Genomic DNA, 16,317 nt, shown 5'->3' with positions numbered 1-16,317 from the left:
GCCTATGGCATTCCACCCCTTCAATTAAGTAAACAAATATATATAGAGCTACTCGGGAGTGTATCCTTTGTGGTCTAAACACTGTGTCTTATTAAAATCATCTGCAGGCAGTGTGTGGGGTTTGGGTTCCTGCCAGTGGTTCCAGCCATTGTTCGCGGTGATGCTGGGCTCTCCCAGGAGCGAAACGCGGTGGGACCTCGGTGATGTGAAAAGGGTGCTCTCGGTTACTTTGGTGGCCGCTGCATTGCGTGTTACCTCCCACTTTGCTTCCATCCATGTGTGTGGCATAGGGGTGTTGCCTGGAAAAATATAGGCTTTTTCAGGGGGAAAAAAAAAAAAAAAGAAAGAAAAGACCCATATAGGTTGAGAAAACTCTCAAAGGCGGTCTGTGATTGATTCTGGGGGGCAAGAGCGGGGCCTGCTCTGTGTGTGTGCATCAGGGTATTTAATATTTACCTTTACCTGTCTGTTTTCACCTCAATGCCAGCGATAAAACATCCGTTGAACTCTGGAAGGCAGGATCAGTCACTTAAAGCAGAGCAGCAGAGCTATAATTCTTGTTTCTCCTAGATAGGTGTTATGATCCTCAGTCTGCAAGTGCTGTCTTTCACCTGGAAAAATTAGACCGATTGTCTCTTCCACTTCTTAGAAAACATCAAGCTGGAGTAGTTATATTTCATAATGGTTACAATTATTTTTACCTACAGTGTCATAACTGCATTCAGATGTTAATCCATTGCAGAGAGTATTTGCAGCAGATTTCTTTTCAATACAGCACTTTGTTTTAGAGGGTGATATGGGCAATATAGGCTGACAGAAATTCTGCTTGGAGAAAATGGCTAAAATGATATTTGCCTGGAGCTCCCTTTATTTGATGGTGCCGTTAAACTGAAAGAATATAAAAATGGTGATAAACCACATGCGCAAATAACTTAGTGTGGAGTCTGAGGTTTTAGTCATTGAAGTTAGTTTGCCAGACTTACTGTTTTCCACAAACTCAAATTAATCTGAATACTTTCTAAGCTTTAATTAGCTATCTCTTCAAAGGGTGTTGAACTTGCCCTACTCAAAAGTTATAATGGCAGGAGAGTATTTTAGAGATGGGAGGAACATGAATTTTCATATAGCTTTTCTTTTCCCCTGCTGGATATGAGATTTTTTTGCAAACCCGGCTGTGTTGAAGCGGAGAGGAGTGAACAGGATGGTCGGAAGTAAGATCAGCCTTTGCCTCCAGACAACAAAAGGTGTGTTCATTGGGAAGTTTCTGGTTCTCTCGGGCCGTGGTGACTGTAGAAACCCATCGAATTAGGTCAGAACAAGGTTTTCTATACACAAAAATAAGAAAGCATTGGGCTTCCACAAAACGTGCTGCGGATTTTTGACGTGGGACCCACTGTCACCCTTGGAGTGGCTTGTGGACCGCGGCTGCAAGGCTCTAACTGAAACCAGAGTCTCATGGACCAGCTGAGAACCTCAGGCTTCAGCAGGGCATTCCCTACCAGGGCCTAAGGGTTCATTTTCAGGGTCTCCTTTCATACCTGTGTCCACGGGACACGTGTGTTAGAAGCGGTTCTAGACCCTTCTGGTTGGAAAAATTCATCCCCTGAGAATGACCCCCAACGCTGAAGAGGTTCTTCCCAGCAATATTTTTGCTTTGAGGCGTCTGAACTCCTGGTGAAGATGAAAAATAACGTGATTATGAACCTGGTGGTTGGGATTGCACAATATTTTCACCGGTGGTGGGTGCTGCAGGTTATGACCCAGTGTCTCGGTGACAGGTAGATTGACCCAGGAGGTCATTAGAAGGAAACGCAGTGAGTTGAACACAGATGACCGTGCTCCCTTTGACACATGCGGGACACTGGTTCCTCCAAAGTGGAGGCTCCTGCTCCTGAAATTGCATCTTGTTTCTTCCTCCTGAGGGTCCCCAGCCCTCGGAGGAGAGGTGGGCTGGAGGGGCGAAGGCAGGAAGGGTTTCTCCGTTCCCATCCCAAAGATTTACAGGCTCCAGGCAAGGCGAGGAGCCAGGAATAAAGTGAAATATCCTCAATGAATAATTCATTTGCTGGAAAGTGGTTTTTCAGGGAAACTGAAGGTACGCAGAGATTTGGACAAATTGAGCTGAAACATTCTCAGCCATAAAAAAGATGGAGAGGAGGGGAATGTAGGGAAATCTTGAAATATGTTGTAATATCTTATTTCAACCTTCTGCATAGATTCCTTTAAAAGCAACATTTAAAGCTTCTTTTTTTTTTTTTTGTTCTCAAAATCCTTCCTTTTTCTTTTCTTTTTTTTTTTTTTTAATAGACCTAACTTGAAAGAGCAAATGTTACTGGAAGGTGTTAAATGATCTGAAAATCAGAATTCAGATCAGAATTTGGATGTGCGGATGCTTTCGGTTTTATTTGTGGTCTTTTGGTGTGTAGCTGTGGTGGTTCGGTGTTGGGGCCTTCACAGAAAGAAGCAGGGTGGGAATAAAAGTCCCATGTTCCTTTGGCTTCATGATTGCCAGGGTTTCCCTCCGCATCCCCGAGGAGTTGGTATTGGAGGGGTTTATTCTGCTAACAGCCTATTAGCAGGATTGGCCCCTCCTCGAAAGCGCGACGCAGCGCCTGAGATTAAACAAGGTAAAATAAGACCAAGTTCGAAGTAATTCGATTGCGTGTGGTGACCGAACGTGTCCCTCTCTCTGCTGAAGGGGTTCTCTCCAGGCATTTACTGGTTTGTGAACCGAGTCATTAAAATCGGCCCAGGCCCTGCTAACGCTGTTACAGATAACGCAGGTAATTTGTGGGGAGACTCTTCAAATTTGAGGTACCGAGTTGTTTTAATAGGCTGGGCTTTGATTTTGTTCGTCTGTGGCCGTGCTGTGGAGTAAAAGAAATTAAATTATCTCAATGTCATTAATATATTTCATTTTTCTTTGCTTTACAATGACATATTGTCCTCTTCAGCCGCTTAATACAATATCGTGCCGTTCAGAACTTTAAAAGACAAGGAGAAATGAGGCTTTAATAAATTCAGTAAGTCCTTTGCCCTAGGATATTTTTCCGCCGTAACGATTTTACTGCTTGGGATAAGTGAGACTCATTTCGTGTTTTCATTCAAGAGTTTGATAAACGATAGCGCCGGGCACATCCCAAGAAATCACATCTTTCGGGACGCAAGGGATAGGAGCAGGGCAATCGCTGGGCTGGGGGCGTCTGTGACGGGAGGATCCCTGCCCTCTCCCTGAACTTCTGCCTCTGTTCCCGGGAAAAGTGAAGGAGAAAAATGCCAAAAGAAGGGAAAACCCTGAGGGTGCAGCGACACTGGTTACCACGGGCCGGGGTGGCTTTCACACAGGTCTGTAGCCTCGGCAAATGCTGAAATATTCTATATTCAGTGTTTCGACAGACAAAAAGCCCAACTTGTTCTGTCCCCACTGCACCTGGGAAGCTTTAAATCACCTGCTGTGGTTTTCCCCCAAAATACTGGACATAGGGGCAAAGGTAGGTACAAAACACTTGGAAAACTCCTGGGTGGATGAGATACGGAGCGGATGCTGAGATCCAGGACTGTGTTCCAGCACCGTGTGCACCCACAGCCTTCCAGTGCCGAACGGGGGTCGTTCTGGGGCAGTTTGGGTGGTTTCAGAGCAGTCGGTCCCCACAGCCCCAGTACTGGGGGCCGCAGGCTGGGTTAGCGCCGGTCGTGCTCCCTCCTCACTCCCCAGCCCTCCCGTGCCCGCGGTGGGCAGCCGTTCGTTAAACCCCCCGCAGTTTCCCGGCCGTGGCCGCCTTTTCTTCTCTCGGTTCCAGGCGCTGCAAAATATCTGGAAAGAGTTGGTTTTTTCATATTATACTCGGTGCAGGATCGCGGGGCTTCAGGAGGGCAGGAGACACGCGGGGGGTTCCCCTGGCTGCTCCTTGGCGTTTGCTGGAATTGGAGTTAATGACAGCAAAGTTTGAGAAGACCGCTTGCATTGATTGATTTATTTTTCAAACGATGCGGGTCCCAGCTTGCGTTACCTGCTGGAAATGGCCGCGCTGGGTGCCGCTGGCAACGACCGCACTGTTATTTTGCCGTAGCACTAAGGCGTTTTGCCGGGAAGTTCAGCTGTTGGGATGACACGTCCCTCTTGAAGCCTCGTGTTCAAGAGCTCTTCACCAGAAACCTCGGTGGTGTTAACCGGAGGCGGCTCTTGCACAGCGATAGAGAAAATGAGGGCAGTAACGCAGTGTCCGGTGGCTGGAACTTTGCCTCTAGAGTGTATTTGGTGTAGTTGGGGATTCCTTAGTGTAGAGGAGGGTAACAAAAATAACGCAATGTATTTATAGGACCACAAAATGATGAGGGGCCTGGAGCATCTCTCTTACGAGGAGAGGCTGAGGGACTTGGGTCTGTTTAGTCTGGAGAAGAGAAGACTGAGGGGGGATCTGATCAACGCCTATAAATACTTCAAGGGTGGGTGTCAGGAGGATGGGGCCAGTCTTTTTCAGTGGTGCCCAGGGACAGGACAAGAGGGAACGGGCACAAACTTGAACATAAGAAGTTCCATCTAAACATGAGGAGGAACTTCTTTCCTGTGAGGGTGGCAGAGCCCTGGAAGAGGCTGCCCAGAGAGGTGGTGGAGTCTCCTTCTCTGGGGACATTCAAACCCACCTGGACACGTTCCTGTGGGACCTGCTCTGGGTGGACCTGCTCTGGCAGGGGGTTGGACTGGATGATCTCCAGGGTTCCTTTCCAACCCCGTATCATTCTGGGATTCTGCGATTTTACTGCAAAGAGCTTTAATGAACTCCAGGGGAAGGGTTTCAGTGCGGTGCTGTAAAAGCTCTGCTCCCTGTGCCCATGGACCCGGGTCCTGCAAACGGGCACGGTGGGGGACAGCCCCCTAGCTTGAGACAGGCCAGTTCCACATGCGGGTGCCTACCTGGAGAGACTGAGTGTGGAAAAATCTGAAATATTTTAACCGAAGGGTAGACTTTATGACAAGGCTCCAGCCAGAAACTTTAGTCCTTAAAATTGAGCAGATAAAGCTTTTCTTTTTTTTTCTCTGCCACCTTCTGGCTGGCATCGAGCAGGAAGCCACCAGGTTTGTCCTGGGAGCTCGGTGGCACTTCAGAGCGTCTCCAGCCCAGGGTGGGTTGGTGAGGTCCGTGCCCCCGTCCTTCGCCCTGCAGAGCTGCGGCAGGGGCTCCCCTCAAAGGAGGAGCCTCAGTTTTGGGCCAGGGAGGGAACCGGCCTCCCGGGGCCCTCTCCTCACTCCCTGCGGGTCTCTCCCCCAGCTGGCCCTTCCCCACAACGACGAATGGACCCGCTTCGCTCGCACCCTGGTGGAAATCCGCGCCAACCGGGCCGACAGCGAGGAGGAAGGGGCGGTGGAGCTGTCGGCCTAGAGGAGGAGGAGGAGGAGGAGGAGGAGGAGGAGGAGGAGGAGGAGCAGTGCCCGCCGTCGCCAGGACAGCCGCTTTCCCCCGCCGAGCACGCCGGTGTCCCGTGTCCGAGTGGGTCCTGCCGTGGCTTTCGCCGCCCGTGTAACGTGCCAGTGTCGCTCCGAGCATCCCGCATTCATCACGCTGCTGCTTCCCACGGGGGCTGACGATACCCAGAGCATTCTCATACTTTATATTTCTGTCTGACCGGTGAGGAAGAAAAGACAAATCAACCCTTTATGGGTTTAGTTGTTGCCTTTTAACTACTTAGTAGCTGCATTTAATAGCTAGGAACCCCTGGTTAAGCTCGTGCTGGCGTTGCCCGTCTGGCAGAGCGCTATTAAATCCATATGAAGGCAGATATGATTGTGTGCAGATGTATGTGCTTCACTGTATGGGCCCGGGCCAAAGGCTTTAGATGTGGTGTTTCCCATGGTGACTTACATTATGAATGGATGTACTATACGAAAGTCGCTGCTCCTTATTTATTGCGGTGTGCTGCATGGAACATATTTATTTGAAAGCATTAAAATAAACGATCCTAAAGCATGTGCGTAACGAGAGACCGGCATTGTCTGTGCTGCTGCAGAGGGTACATTAACCTCCACATCACAATTAACGGTGCATCAGTTGTGCTTAAGATGTAAGATCCATAAAGGTTGCCTTGAGCGGATGGAATGAGTTTCCTTTCCTTTCCTTTTTTTTTTTTTTTTTTTTTTAAATTTTTAAGCTGCCTATTATTCCTGGGCACCGTGACTGTATTTCAAATACAGTCGGTCACTGATCCTTGTCACTGTTAACGCCAACAGCCTGACGGAGGGTTGTGGTTCCCGCCTGTGACGCTGGTGTTGCCAATAAAATGTGTCCAGCCCCTTCTGTTGCAGCGTGGTTCATCCTTCCCGCCCTGTCCTGTGGCTCCCCTCCCTGATCCAGAGTCCCTCCCCATCTCTCCTGGAGCCCCTTTAGGGACTGGAAGGGGCTCTAAGGTCTCCCCGGAGCCTTCTCTTCTCCAGGCTGAACCCCCCAGCTCTCTCAGCCTGTCCTCACAGCAGAGGGGCTCCAGCCTAAAATCTCAACTGTCCAGCACTGGCCGCTTCCAGTGAGAAAGTTTAAGTTTTATGACAAGCCTTAGCCACAAATCCTGCCAGGTAATTTTGGAGTAATACAAGGGGGCAGCTTTGCCCTTCTCCCCCCCCCATTTCTGAAAGGAAGGAGCCGCCCCTTGGGGAGAGACTCAGATCCAGAGGGTTGGGAGGCAGCAGCCGGCAGCTGCTGGAGCCAGTGTGGTCCCTGCTCACAGGTTACAGAACCACAGAGTTGCCCAGGTTGGAAGAGACCTTTCAGAGCATCGAGTCCAACCATCAACCCAACACTGACAAAGCCCCCATGTCCCTCAGCACCATGTCTGCCCGGCTTTTAAATCCCTCCAGGGATGGTGACTCCACTACTTCCCTGGGCAGCCCATTCCAAGGTTCAATAACCCTTTCAGTGTGAAAATTTTTCCTAATATCCAGGAAAAGCCAGGCTCCAAGGTGCAGCTGCAGGTAGGTGTCATCTCCTCCCCTCCCTTTCCCGTGTGTGACACTGCAAGATGCTCCTCCTGCCACGACTCCATTCCACCGGTGACTTCAAAACATAAATCAGGCTGAGAGTATAATTTCACGGTGACCCACAGACAGTAACAGCGTGATCTCCAGCTCAGTATTTCCACATGTTACGGTACAACACTGATACCCCATGCCGTCCCCTCCCACCCGCAGCGACACCGCACCCGCACAGTCACAGCCGACGCTGTGGGCCCCCAACCCCACCCCGAGGAGAGGGAGTAGAAGAGGGAGTGGAAGAGAAGAGGAGGGAAGGGAAGGGAAAAGAGAGGAGAGGGAGAGGAGAGGGAGAGGAGAGGGAGAGGAGAGGGAGAGGAGAGGGAGAGGAGAGGGAGAGGAGAGGGAGAGGAGAGGGAGAGGAGAGGGAGAGGAGAGGGAGAGGAGAGGGAGAGGAGAGGGAGAGGAGAGGGAGAGGAGAGGGAGAGGAGAGGGAGAGGAGAGGAGAGGAGAGGAGAGGAGAGGAGAGGAGAGGAGAGGAGAGGAGAGGAGAGGAGAGGAGAGGAGAGGAGAGGAGAGGAGGAGAGGGAGAGGAGAGGAGGAGAGGGAGAGGAGAGGAGAGGAGGAGAGGGAGAGGGAGAAAGCAGGTTGTCCCTGGTCTCAGGAGGTACCACAGACAACACTGGCAGCCGGACTGGCTGTAACACGTTAAACCCCCTCCCAAAAGTAAAATATCACAGCTTACTCCAATCCTGGGTTTTGACTGAGGAAAAATGTATCTTTTCCAGTGACACCGACACCAAGAGAGGCCCTTTCTGCCCAGGGGAAGTCGGGCAATTTGTTCTCGAGCTGCAGGTGGTTTTAGAGCCTTCGCGTCCGGCCATCACCTGCACCTCACCCTGGCTCGGGATCGGGAGCTGAACGAGCCCTCGTTCTGTTGCTGTAAGAGAATACCATGTGTGCGTCTGTTTGAAAGGTTTATTTCTATCTTCATAAATACATAATTCTCTAAACACTGTGCAAGGCACCAAAAAATTAAGTAAAATCTTTTCTTTTAGAGTATTTTAATCTCTTTTGACTCCATGAAGTTAATAAGAATCTGAAACCACCTATTTGCCAATTACAAGCCAGCAGTTAAGGCAGGTACCATTGATACAGTGCATGAATTTTTCTATTGCAGTTATTTAAACAAGCAGCGTTTTTACTCTAGAAGTGCATTTACAAACTGAATTCCGGACACCAGCAACCCCAGGGAGGCACCCAGTCAGGAGATCTCCTCGTGTGTGTAGCAGGATGCCAGAAGTACTGCCATAAAGTGCAAAGACTATGGACAATAACACTTTCCTTTGAGCGTTTCGATACCAGTAACATAATAGAGCGGCTTAGACGGTTAGAAATGTGGTTCCCGTTACGAAGGAAAAAAAAAAAAAAACAACCACCACCCCACAAACCCCACGTTCCACGTAAAAGCTTCGTAACGCAACGCAGGAGCAGAACTTGTGCGTGTGCGGAGTTAAAAAGCGGGAGCCGTCCTGGCGTACCTGGGCACGGGGTTGGGATTTGCCGACCTCTACAGCCACGCAGGGGGTTTAGATCCAGTCGATACGCTCAGCCCGGGTGGTTCCGCCGGGAGCACCGCCAGTATCCGCTGAGTTTCCCCCCCCCCCGATGTGCGACATCAGCCCCGGTAATTGCCTGACGTGAGAACGATCTGCTCCACAGCTCTCCCCTCTACCCCCTTCCCCAATTAACGGAACCTAAAATTAGTGTCTTCTCAAATTCTCAAACACGGGCACGCGTCGGATGCGGACAAATACATTCATGGTCCCCGAACTTAAAACAACTGGTAAGAATTTCACAGTGATCTGGTTAAGGAAGCACAAAGACAAATGATTACAATGAAGATGACAATCGCCTTAAAACTCAAATGAAGCTGAACTGGTAAATGTTGAGAAGCAAAAGGAACAAAAGTATCAACCAATTAGAAAAGTGGCTCTTTCCCGACTAATAACAAAAAAAAAAACACCCCACCCTACAGCAATAAACCTAGGGTGCTACTGCTGCGGCAGCCTTTGAGGTAGGTGGCGATGGCTTAAACCGAGGTAGGTAAAGTCCAAACTTGTTTTCAATCCCTGCGAAAGTGGCGACGGCCAATTTGTATCCGCCGACGTGGTCAGGGTTAGGAGCAGGGAGCGTGATCCTGGACTTGGGGACTGGCTCCGACCCCGCTGGTTTTCTGCAAAATCATAAAAAACAAGACATTGATTTTCGTAGAGTCGAAGCAGCGCGGTGTGGCTGCACGAGGATTTACAAAGCCTTTGCAATGTGCCCTGTGTAATAGCAAGACCCAGGGTGGCAAGAGGATGGGGGTCAGGATCTTCTCAGTGGTGCCCAGTGACAGGACAAGGGGCAACGGGCACAAACTTGAACTTAAGACGTTCCATCTAAACATGAGGAGGAACTTCTTTGCTGTGAGGGTGGCAGAGCCCTGGAAGAGGCTCCCCAGAGAGGTGGTGGAGTCTCCTTCTCTGGAGACATTCAAACCCACCTGGACACGTTCCTGTGGGACCTGCTCTGGGTGACCCTGCTCTGGCAGGGGGTTGGACTGGATGATCTCCAGAGGTCCCTTCCAACCCCGTATCATTCTGTGACATACTGAGGAGCACCAAGACCCACACGGTGCAGCTTCAGGGTCCCAGGCGGATTCAGACACCACATACTTACACTCCCCCGAAGTCCACGTAAAACCATCTCTGCAGCAGTTCGTAAGTCACCAGGGTTACACCAAACTGAGGAGAAGACCGAAATACCCGAGCTGGAAAGAAAAGAAGAGTTCCTAAGTGACAAAAACCACAACTGGAAATCACTAAGTAATCGAAGCTCTTTTACGCACCTCCCGCTCCTTTCCACAGAGCCTTGGGACCTTCCTCACGAAGGATCTTGGCAAAGCAGTCCACAACGCCGCTGTAGGTGGTCTGTCCCGCCCGGGCTGCCACTTGGAGCCTTGTTTTGATGACATCTGCAGGGGTCACCAGAGAGGCCGCCGGCATACCTACACACAACACGAAAACCATCAGGGGGGGACCACCTGCTACACACCTCATTTACCCCCAGTAACCCTGCCTTTCGTCCTTACACCGGGACAATCCAGCCATGTTTGATTTAAGCAGAAGCTGAGAAGAACAATGAGCAACAAGAGGAAGCTGTTGTGGACATGGCTTCACCCAGAGAGAACTTCAGGGCCTACAGGAGAGATGGAGAGGGACTCTGGATCAGGGAGGGGAGCCATAGGACGGGGGGGAAGGGTTTGACACTGAAAGAAGAGAGATTGAGATGAGATCTGGGGAAGAACTTCTTTGCTGTGAGGGTGGTGAGAGCCTGGCCCAGGTTGCCCAGAGAAGCTGTGGCTGCCCCATCCCTGGAGGGGTTCAAGGCCAGGTTGGAGGGGGCTTGGAGCAACCTGGTCTGGTGGGAGGTGTCCCTGCCCAGGGCAGGGGGTGGCATTGGATGATTTTTAAGGTACCTTCCAACCCAAATAATTCCATCATTCTATGACTCTATTCCATGGACCATATCCTCCGTGTCCTGCAGAGCGGGGAGGCAGGGCCTGGGTTCTTCAGCGCTGACCAGAAACTTGCACAAAGTTTTTGGAGGTGAGGTCGATCTTTCCTGCTCCTTTTCCCACCTCTCGGTGGTTCCTGGCACTCTGGTTGTGCGCTGGGCTAGAGTGGCCCGTGCACACTCACACCAACACACACACACACACACAGAGAAATGTCACTGAGAAGCAGGTAACCTCAGCAAGGCACGAGAGCCCAGGTTTGCAAAAAAAGGGTCATTTTTTTCTGCCGAGGAACGGCTCTGCTCAGCTGCAAAGCCACCGCTGGCATCCTCAGCGTGACACTTGGAGGAAGACTTAAATTTACCCTGGCGGATAATCAACCGAGAGCAAGAAAAAAAATGCACCGAATTGCCAATGGGCGGTATTCCTAAACTCGTTCCTATCCAAACCGGGGCTGCCCATGTTTAGAATTAAAAAAAAAAAAAAAATAAAAAAAAAAAGCCAAAAAAAGTGCACCGAGACGGTACCCAGAAGACACTGTCTCTTCTGGTTTTATTACTTTTCCACTCTGCGTCTGTTCCAAACCAACGTGGGCAGATGGAGATGCATAAATCTCCTCTGCTTTTTGGATTGTTTTTTTTTGGGGGGGAGGGTTAATAATTCTGTAACAACTTTTGTCCAAACCAGCATGATCTGGCATCGGGCACCGGGGCGCCCTTCCCGCAGCCCTGCTCCGGGGGAGGGAGGGGTGTGCATAGCACCCGAATCAGAACCCCCCCTCCTCTCCCAGACCCCCCAAAATAAGGCACAGTCTGCACTTGCAGGGTGCTCAGCCTGGCAGGCAGCTGCTAAAGCCCCGGGAAAGGTTCCTGAACTCCAGAAAGGCTGAAATTCCTCTCCGCTCACCCTCACCCGCCCCGGGATATGGGTTGAGCCTTCAAATTAAAGCTGGACTTTTGTCCTTCAAAAGCCAACCAGTGTTTTCAAGGAAAACCAAAGGACGTACTTAGAAACGATTCTGCTTTACTGCCCAGGGCCTTCCACCTCCTCGCTCCTCATTCTTTATTACTGAGGACATTTTGCAGTTAAAGAGGTTTCCAGTCCTGTTTTTAGGAGCTACGTGTGCAAGACAAAAGACTTTACAGTCTTGGACTAGATGATCTCCAGAGGTCCCTTCCAACCCCATTCATTCTGTGATTCTACAGACAAAAACTTACAGGTCGCTGCCACGAGGAGCCTACGATGGAAACGAGACACTGGGCACAGCAGGAACGGACAATAAAAAAGAGGAGAGAGGGGAGGAGAAGGAAGTTTGTGGAGACAATAGGCAGGTGGAGCCAATTAAGGAGAAACCCCATAGCTGATATTAGATCATCTCCCCAGAAAATGCCAGGGCACAACAGGTTGAGACATCTGGAGAGCAGGGCAAGGCAGCAGCAGATGGAGCTGGATGGGATGGGTGTGTCCCCAACAACAGGGAAAAGGAAGAAAACAGAATCATAGAACCATAGAATTGCCCAGGTTGGAAAGGACATTTCAGATCATCAAGTCCAACCATCGACCCAACACTGACAAACCCACCACTAACCCATGTCCCTCAGCACCACGTTTGCCCGGCTTTGAAATCCCTCCAGGGATGGTGACTCCACCACTTCCCTGGGCAGCCCATTCCAAGGTTTAATAACCCTTTCAGTGTAAAAATTTTTCCTAATATCCAATCTGAACCTCCCCTGGGGCAACTTGAGGCCGTTTCCTCTTGTCCTAATCTACATTAACTCTAAACCAAGCTTTTCTCCCTAAAGGATCCCAAAGTGCTTCGCTAATGATATCACATACACGGCATTTCTCCTCTGGTCTCCTTTTCTTTTTCTTCTTCACCAGCAAAATCTCACTTTACTGGATGCATTCACTTCTGTGGGTGAGATGACTGCGAGAAGGGAAATCCTCCTGCCCTTTCTCCTCACTTCAAAAAGCAAACACAAAATATCGCTCTTGATTGCAATATTAAACAAAAGCTTAAATTGGGCTGTCAATCATTGGCTTCCATTTTGTGATAAAAAGATGGAGGGAATCAGAGGGAAAGAGAAAGTTCTCTGGGGAATGGAGGACGCCCGTCCCTGGCACTGGCACCCAGAAAGGAAAGGAACTGCTTATTAGCAGCAGAATAACGGAAATAACATTGCTTAAATGTTGTTTATTGTCTCCTATAAGGACAGGCTGAGAGAGTTGGGGGGTTCAGCCTGGAGAAGAGAAGGCTCCGGGGAGACCTTAGAGCCCCTTCCAGTCCCTCAAGGCGCTCCAGGAGAGATGGGGAGGGACTCTTGATCAGGGAGGGGAGCCATAGGAGGAGGGGGAAGGGTTTGACACTGAAAGAGGGGAGATGGAGATGAGATGTGGGGAGGAACTTCTTTGCTGTGAGGGTGGTGAGAGCCTGGCCCAGGTTGCCCAGAGAAGCTGTGGCTGCCCCATCCCTGGAGGGGTTCAAGGCCAGGTTGGAGGGGGCTTGGAGCAACCTGGTCTGGTGGGAGGTGTCCCTGCCCAGGGCAGGGGGTGGGACTTGATGGTCTTTAAGGTCCCTTCCCACCCAAACCATTCTGTGACTCTATGATTAAAGAAAACCGAGTATCAGAAACTGTGGACTATCTGTGGGGATTCTCACATACACTGTCAGGAGACTGAGAGGCAGAGACAGGACCCGTGTCCAAGCCCGGCCAGGTGAACATCCTGGCTCCATGGGCCATGGGGAGGACGGAGCTCACACACATGTCCCAACTCCCACGATGGGGTGAGACCCCCGGGCAGAGCAGAGACATCAGCCCAGGGACTGAGCCAGCGTTTCCAGAGGTGGTGGGGGCTTTGTCTTGTCTTTCCCCGTGGCTTTCTCGTGGCTAAACCAGAGCGGACACACACGCCCCCGCCACGCTCTACTTGTGCCCAATAAAAGCAATGCCTTGTTTTTGTAAACAGCACCAGGAGCCTCGCGTCTTTAACGCTGTAGTTTGCTCATGGGAGTTCACCCAGGATGGGATTCACAGGAAGCCCTGGATAAAATCCACATTCTACCTGGTTTGGTGAGCCCTATCAATAGGGCCCCTTCTGTGCCCCAGCTTCAAAGGGACAGTTATCTCAGTCTGCAATCACCTGACAATGGCCAGAAAGAGAAAAAAATAGGAAAATCTAAGAAATGGCTTGGCTTGAAAATGCCAGCTTATGTTTCAAGTCTGTAAATATGATCTAAGTTCAAAAATTGTTTCGTTCCGTTAAAGTGGGTGAGAAATAAGCTGGCTGGAAGCTCCTGTTGGGGGGCTCGGAGGCTGGTTTGGGGTGGGGACAAGGGAGAGGACAAGGTGGGGGTTTAAGCACCAGTGATTTGAACACAGCTGGTTTTCCTCGTGCCAGGCTGATTTCTTTGGGCCATGAGCTACTGAACACAGAGCAAGACACACCAATCATCTTAGCTCTATCCTAAACCCAGATACAGGCTATAAAAGGTCCTTGCTCCTCAAAAGATGTGGCCCCACGTATAATCCTGACCAAGAACAGTTTCCCCAGGGAGAAGAAAGCTTAAAATCAAACAACAAAGCATAGCTAGACCACCTATCTCTACTGGCTTCATGCCACCATCATTTTCCATCATCCAGGTCCCAGCAGCCCGTCGGGGCCACGCTGGAGGCAGCTCGGAGAGACCACATAGACCCTGAGGAACACGATGGAGTTCTACCAAGAGCGTCTCTGCCTTTTCCCTCAGGCTCTGATGCATTCAAATTCAATGCATCTGGGACAAGTTAAGCACGATTTGGCTTCCCACAGAAGCCGAGAGGGAGCACAGACAGGACGGGCTGGCCAAAGGGATATCCCATACCATAGATGTCAGGCTCAGTATAGAAATGTAGGGTGGCCAGGGGCGTCAGGGATCTGCGATCGCTGCTCGGGATGGGCTGGGCAATCAATCATTGGGTGGTGAGACCAACTTGTGGTTTATAACTTTATTTTATATATTTATGATATTTTTTATTATTATCATCATCATCTGTTACTGTTCTATTAAACTGTCCCATCATCATCATCCTCCTCCTCTTCCGTTACTGTTCCATTAAATTATGTCTTTATCCCAACCCATGAGTGGGTTCTGTTGTTGTTTTTTCGTTGTTCCCCCCCTTTTTCTCCCTACCCTACTGCGGGGGGAGCAAGGAGCGGCTGTGTGGTCCCAGTCTCTGGCCAGGGTTAAACCACGACCAAAATTCAAGATTTTTGCTTTGATGGTGAGGAATTTCACAAATGCCACCATTTTATTTCAACAAAACATTACCAGTCAGTCAGACACAGCCCAAACCAGCACGGTACCTCCACCAGGAATGATGACAGAGGATAAAAAACCATCAGCACCTAAATTTTTCCCCTTCTTTTGCCTTCTGAACAGTGTGATTATACCAGGAACTTACGGTATATTTATTTTTAACATCAACTCCCTCTACAGCACGGCGGCTTTCGGTTATTTGGGCATAAGTTTGCAAAATATGGTATAGTTGCATATAGTTCTTCTATGCATACAGAGCTTTTCAGAAATGCCACGCAAAAAAGGAATTTGGGCACTTACCGGCGATTGATCCCGCCAGGAGCAGGTTCCCAGGGCTCACCCTCCCGTCTTCATTCGCAAAGGAAGCTTTCAAATGAGCGTAACAGGGGAAGTAAATGGCAGAGAAGGGGATGTCACGCAAAAAACAGGCCTTAGCACCCTGTGTGGAAAAAGAGACCAAGTTTGGAGAATGAGCAGATTTAACGGGATGAACTATGAACGTAAGAGAACAGAGCAAGGCTGTGGGTTTTTTGTTTTGTTGCAAAGGGCTTATAGAAAAGCAATTTCTCCCCTGAAAAATTGGAGAAATCCATGTATTTCACCCTGCTGAGGAGCGCCTGCGTGTTGTTTCTCTTCCGTAATTTCTGTCACTGCATTTATCTCCTCTGCTCGTCCTCCCTCCCTCCCCGGTACTGGAGTTATTTGCTGATAATAGAGAAAATGCTCCGTGCTGGAGTAAACCCTGATAACACCTTGGCAGAACTTTAAGTCGTTGATACAGCGGGAGTTTTAAGACGTGTCTGAAGAAGCCTGAGCCACGGGACAGGTCTGTCCCCTCTCGTTCCCACTCACAATAAATACTTCGGGGAAAACACTGCCCGGCCCATACATCCATATAGACATTGCAATTCATAATGCAACATAAATCGAGGGAAAGAAAGAGAGTAGGGCCCTAACACAAACTCCTTTGCAGAAGGCTAACAGGATGATTGACACGGTTAAATTTGCCTGGCTATCAATTTTTTAAGGGGTACAGCCAGCCAACAACGTTACCAGCCACGCTGGCTTCAAACCTAAGTGGGTAGCCAACAGGCAAGGAAAGTTTTGGGGTAGAAGCAAGCAATCGCCTGGTTTTCAAGCGAGGGGAAAAGCAAAAAAGCCACTAGGGAAGGTCAACTAAAATAAAACACCAAAATAACATCAATGTTCCAACAGCAAGAGGGACTTGCAGTCTGCCTGTCCTCAGTACAGAGATCCAGAGGCCACCAGAGCCTCAACACACCAGGACTGAGACCAGCGGGAAGGGACAAACAGGAAGGAGGTGGCTTTGGAAAACAGGTAAAATCTTTCAAGCTTGAGAAAGAAGTGGTTCATAGAATGGTTTGGGTTGGACCTTAAAGTTCATCCAGTGCCACCCCCTGCCCTGGGCAGGGACACCTCCCACCAGACCAGGTTGCTCAAAGCCCCATCCAGCCTGGTCTTCATGATGGTCATGGATGA

At 49.9% G+C, this 16,317-nt stretch overlaps 2 protein-coding genes across 7 annotated transcripts in view; one reads left to right on the top strand and one right to left on the bottom strand.

Annotated features, from left to right (window-relative positions):
* DYNC1I1 (dynein cytoplasmic 1 intermediate chain 1) overlaps positions 1-5,381 on the top strand; it is a 169,164-nt gene extending 163,783 nt beyond the window's left edge. For all 6 annotated transcript variants that reach the window (XM_074151118.1, XM_074151115.1, XM_074151117.1 and 3 more), the window contains one exon: positions 5,271-5,381. In XM_074151118.1, coding sequence (XP_074007219.1) covers positions 5,271-5,381 — 111 coding nt within the window. The remainder of the gene's footprint in view (positions 1-5,270) is intronic.
* A 2,548-nt stretch (positions 5,382-7,929) lies between these two features.
* Positions 7,930-16,317, bottom strand: part of SLC25A13 (solute carrier family 25 member 13) — a 99,019-nt gene continuing 90,631 nt past the window's right edge. Inside the window, exons 15-18 of the mRNA XM_074150208.1 lie at positions 15,118-15,256; positions 9,852-10,010; positions 9,683-9,773; positions 7,930-9,194 (exon numbers count right to left, since the gene is read on the bottom strand). Coding sequence (XP_074006309.1) covers positions 9,005-9,194; positions 9,683-9,773; positions 9,852-10,010; positions 15,118-15,256 — 579 coding nt within the window. The 3' untranslated portion in view covers positions 7,930-9,004. The remainder of the gene's footprint in view (positions 9,195-9,682; positions 9,774-9,851; positions 10,011-15,117; positions 15,257-16,317) is intronic.

This window comes from Numenius arquata, chromosome 7 (genome assembly GCF_964106895.1).
Source record: "Numenius arquata chromosome 7, bNumArq3.hap1.1, whole genome shotgun sequence".
Classification (NCBI taxonomy): Eukaryota; Metazoa; Chordata; class Aves; order Charadriiformes; family Scolopacidae; genus Numenius; species Numenius arquata.
This window is presented reverse-complemented; position numbering and strand designations above follow the sequence as displayed.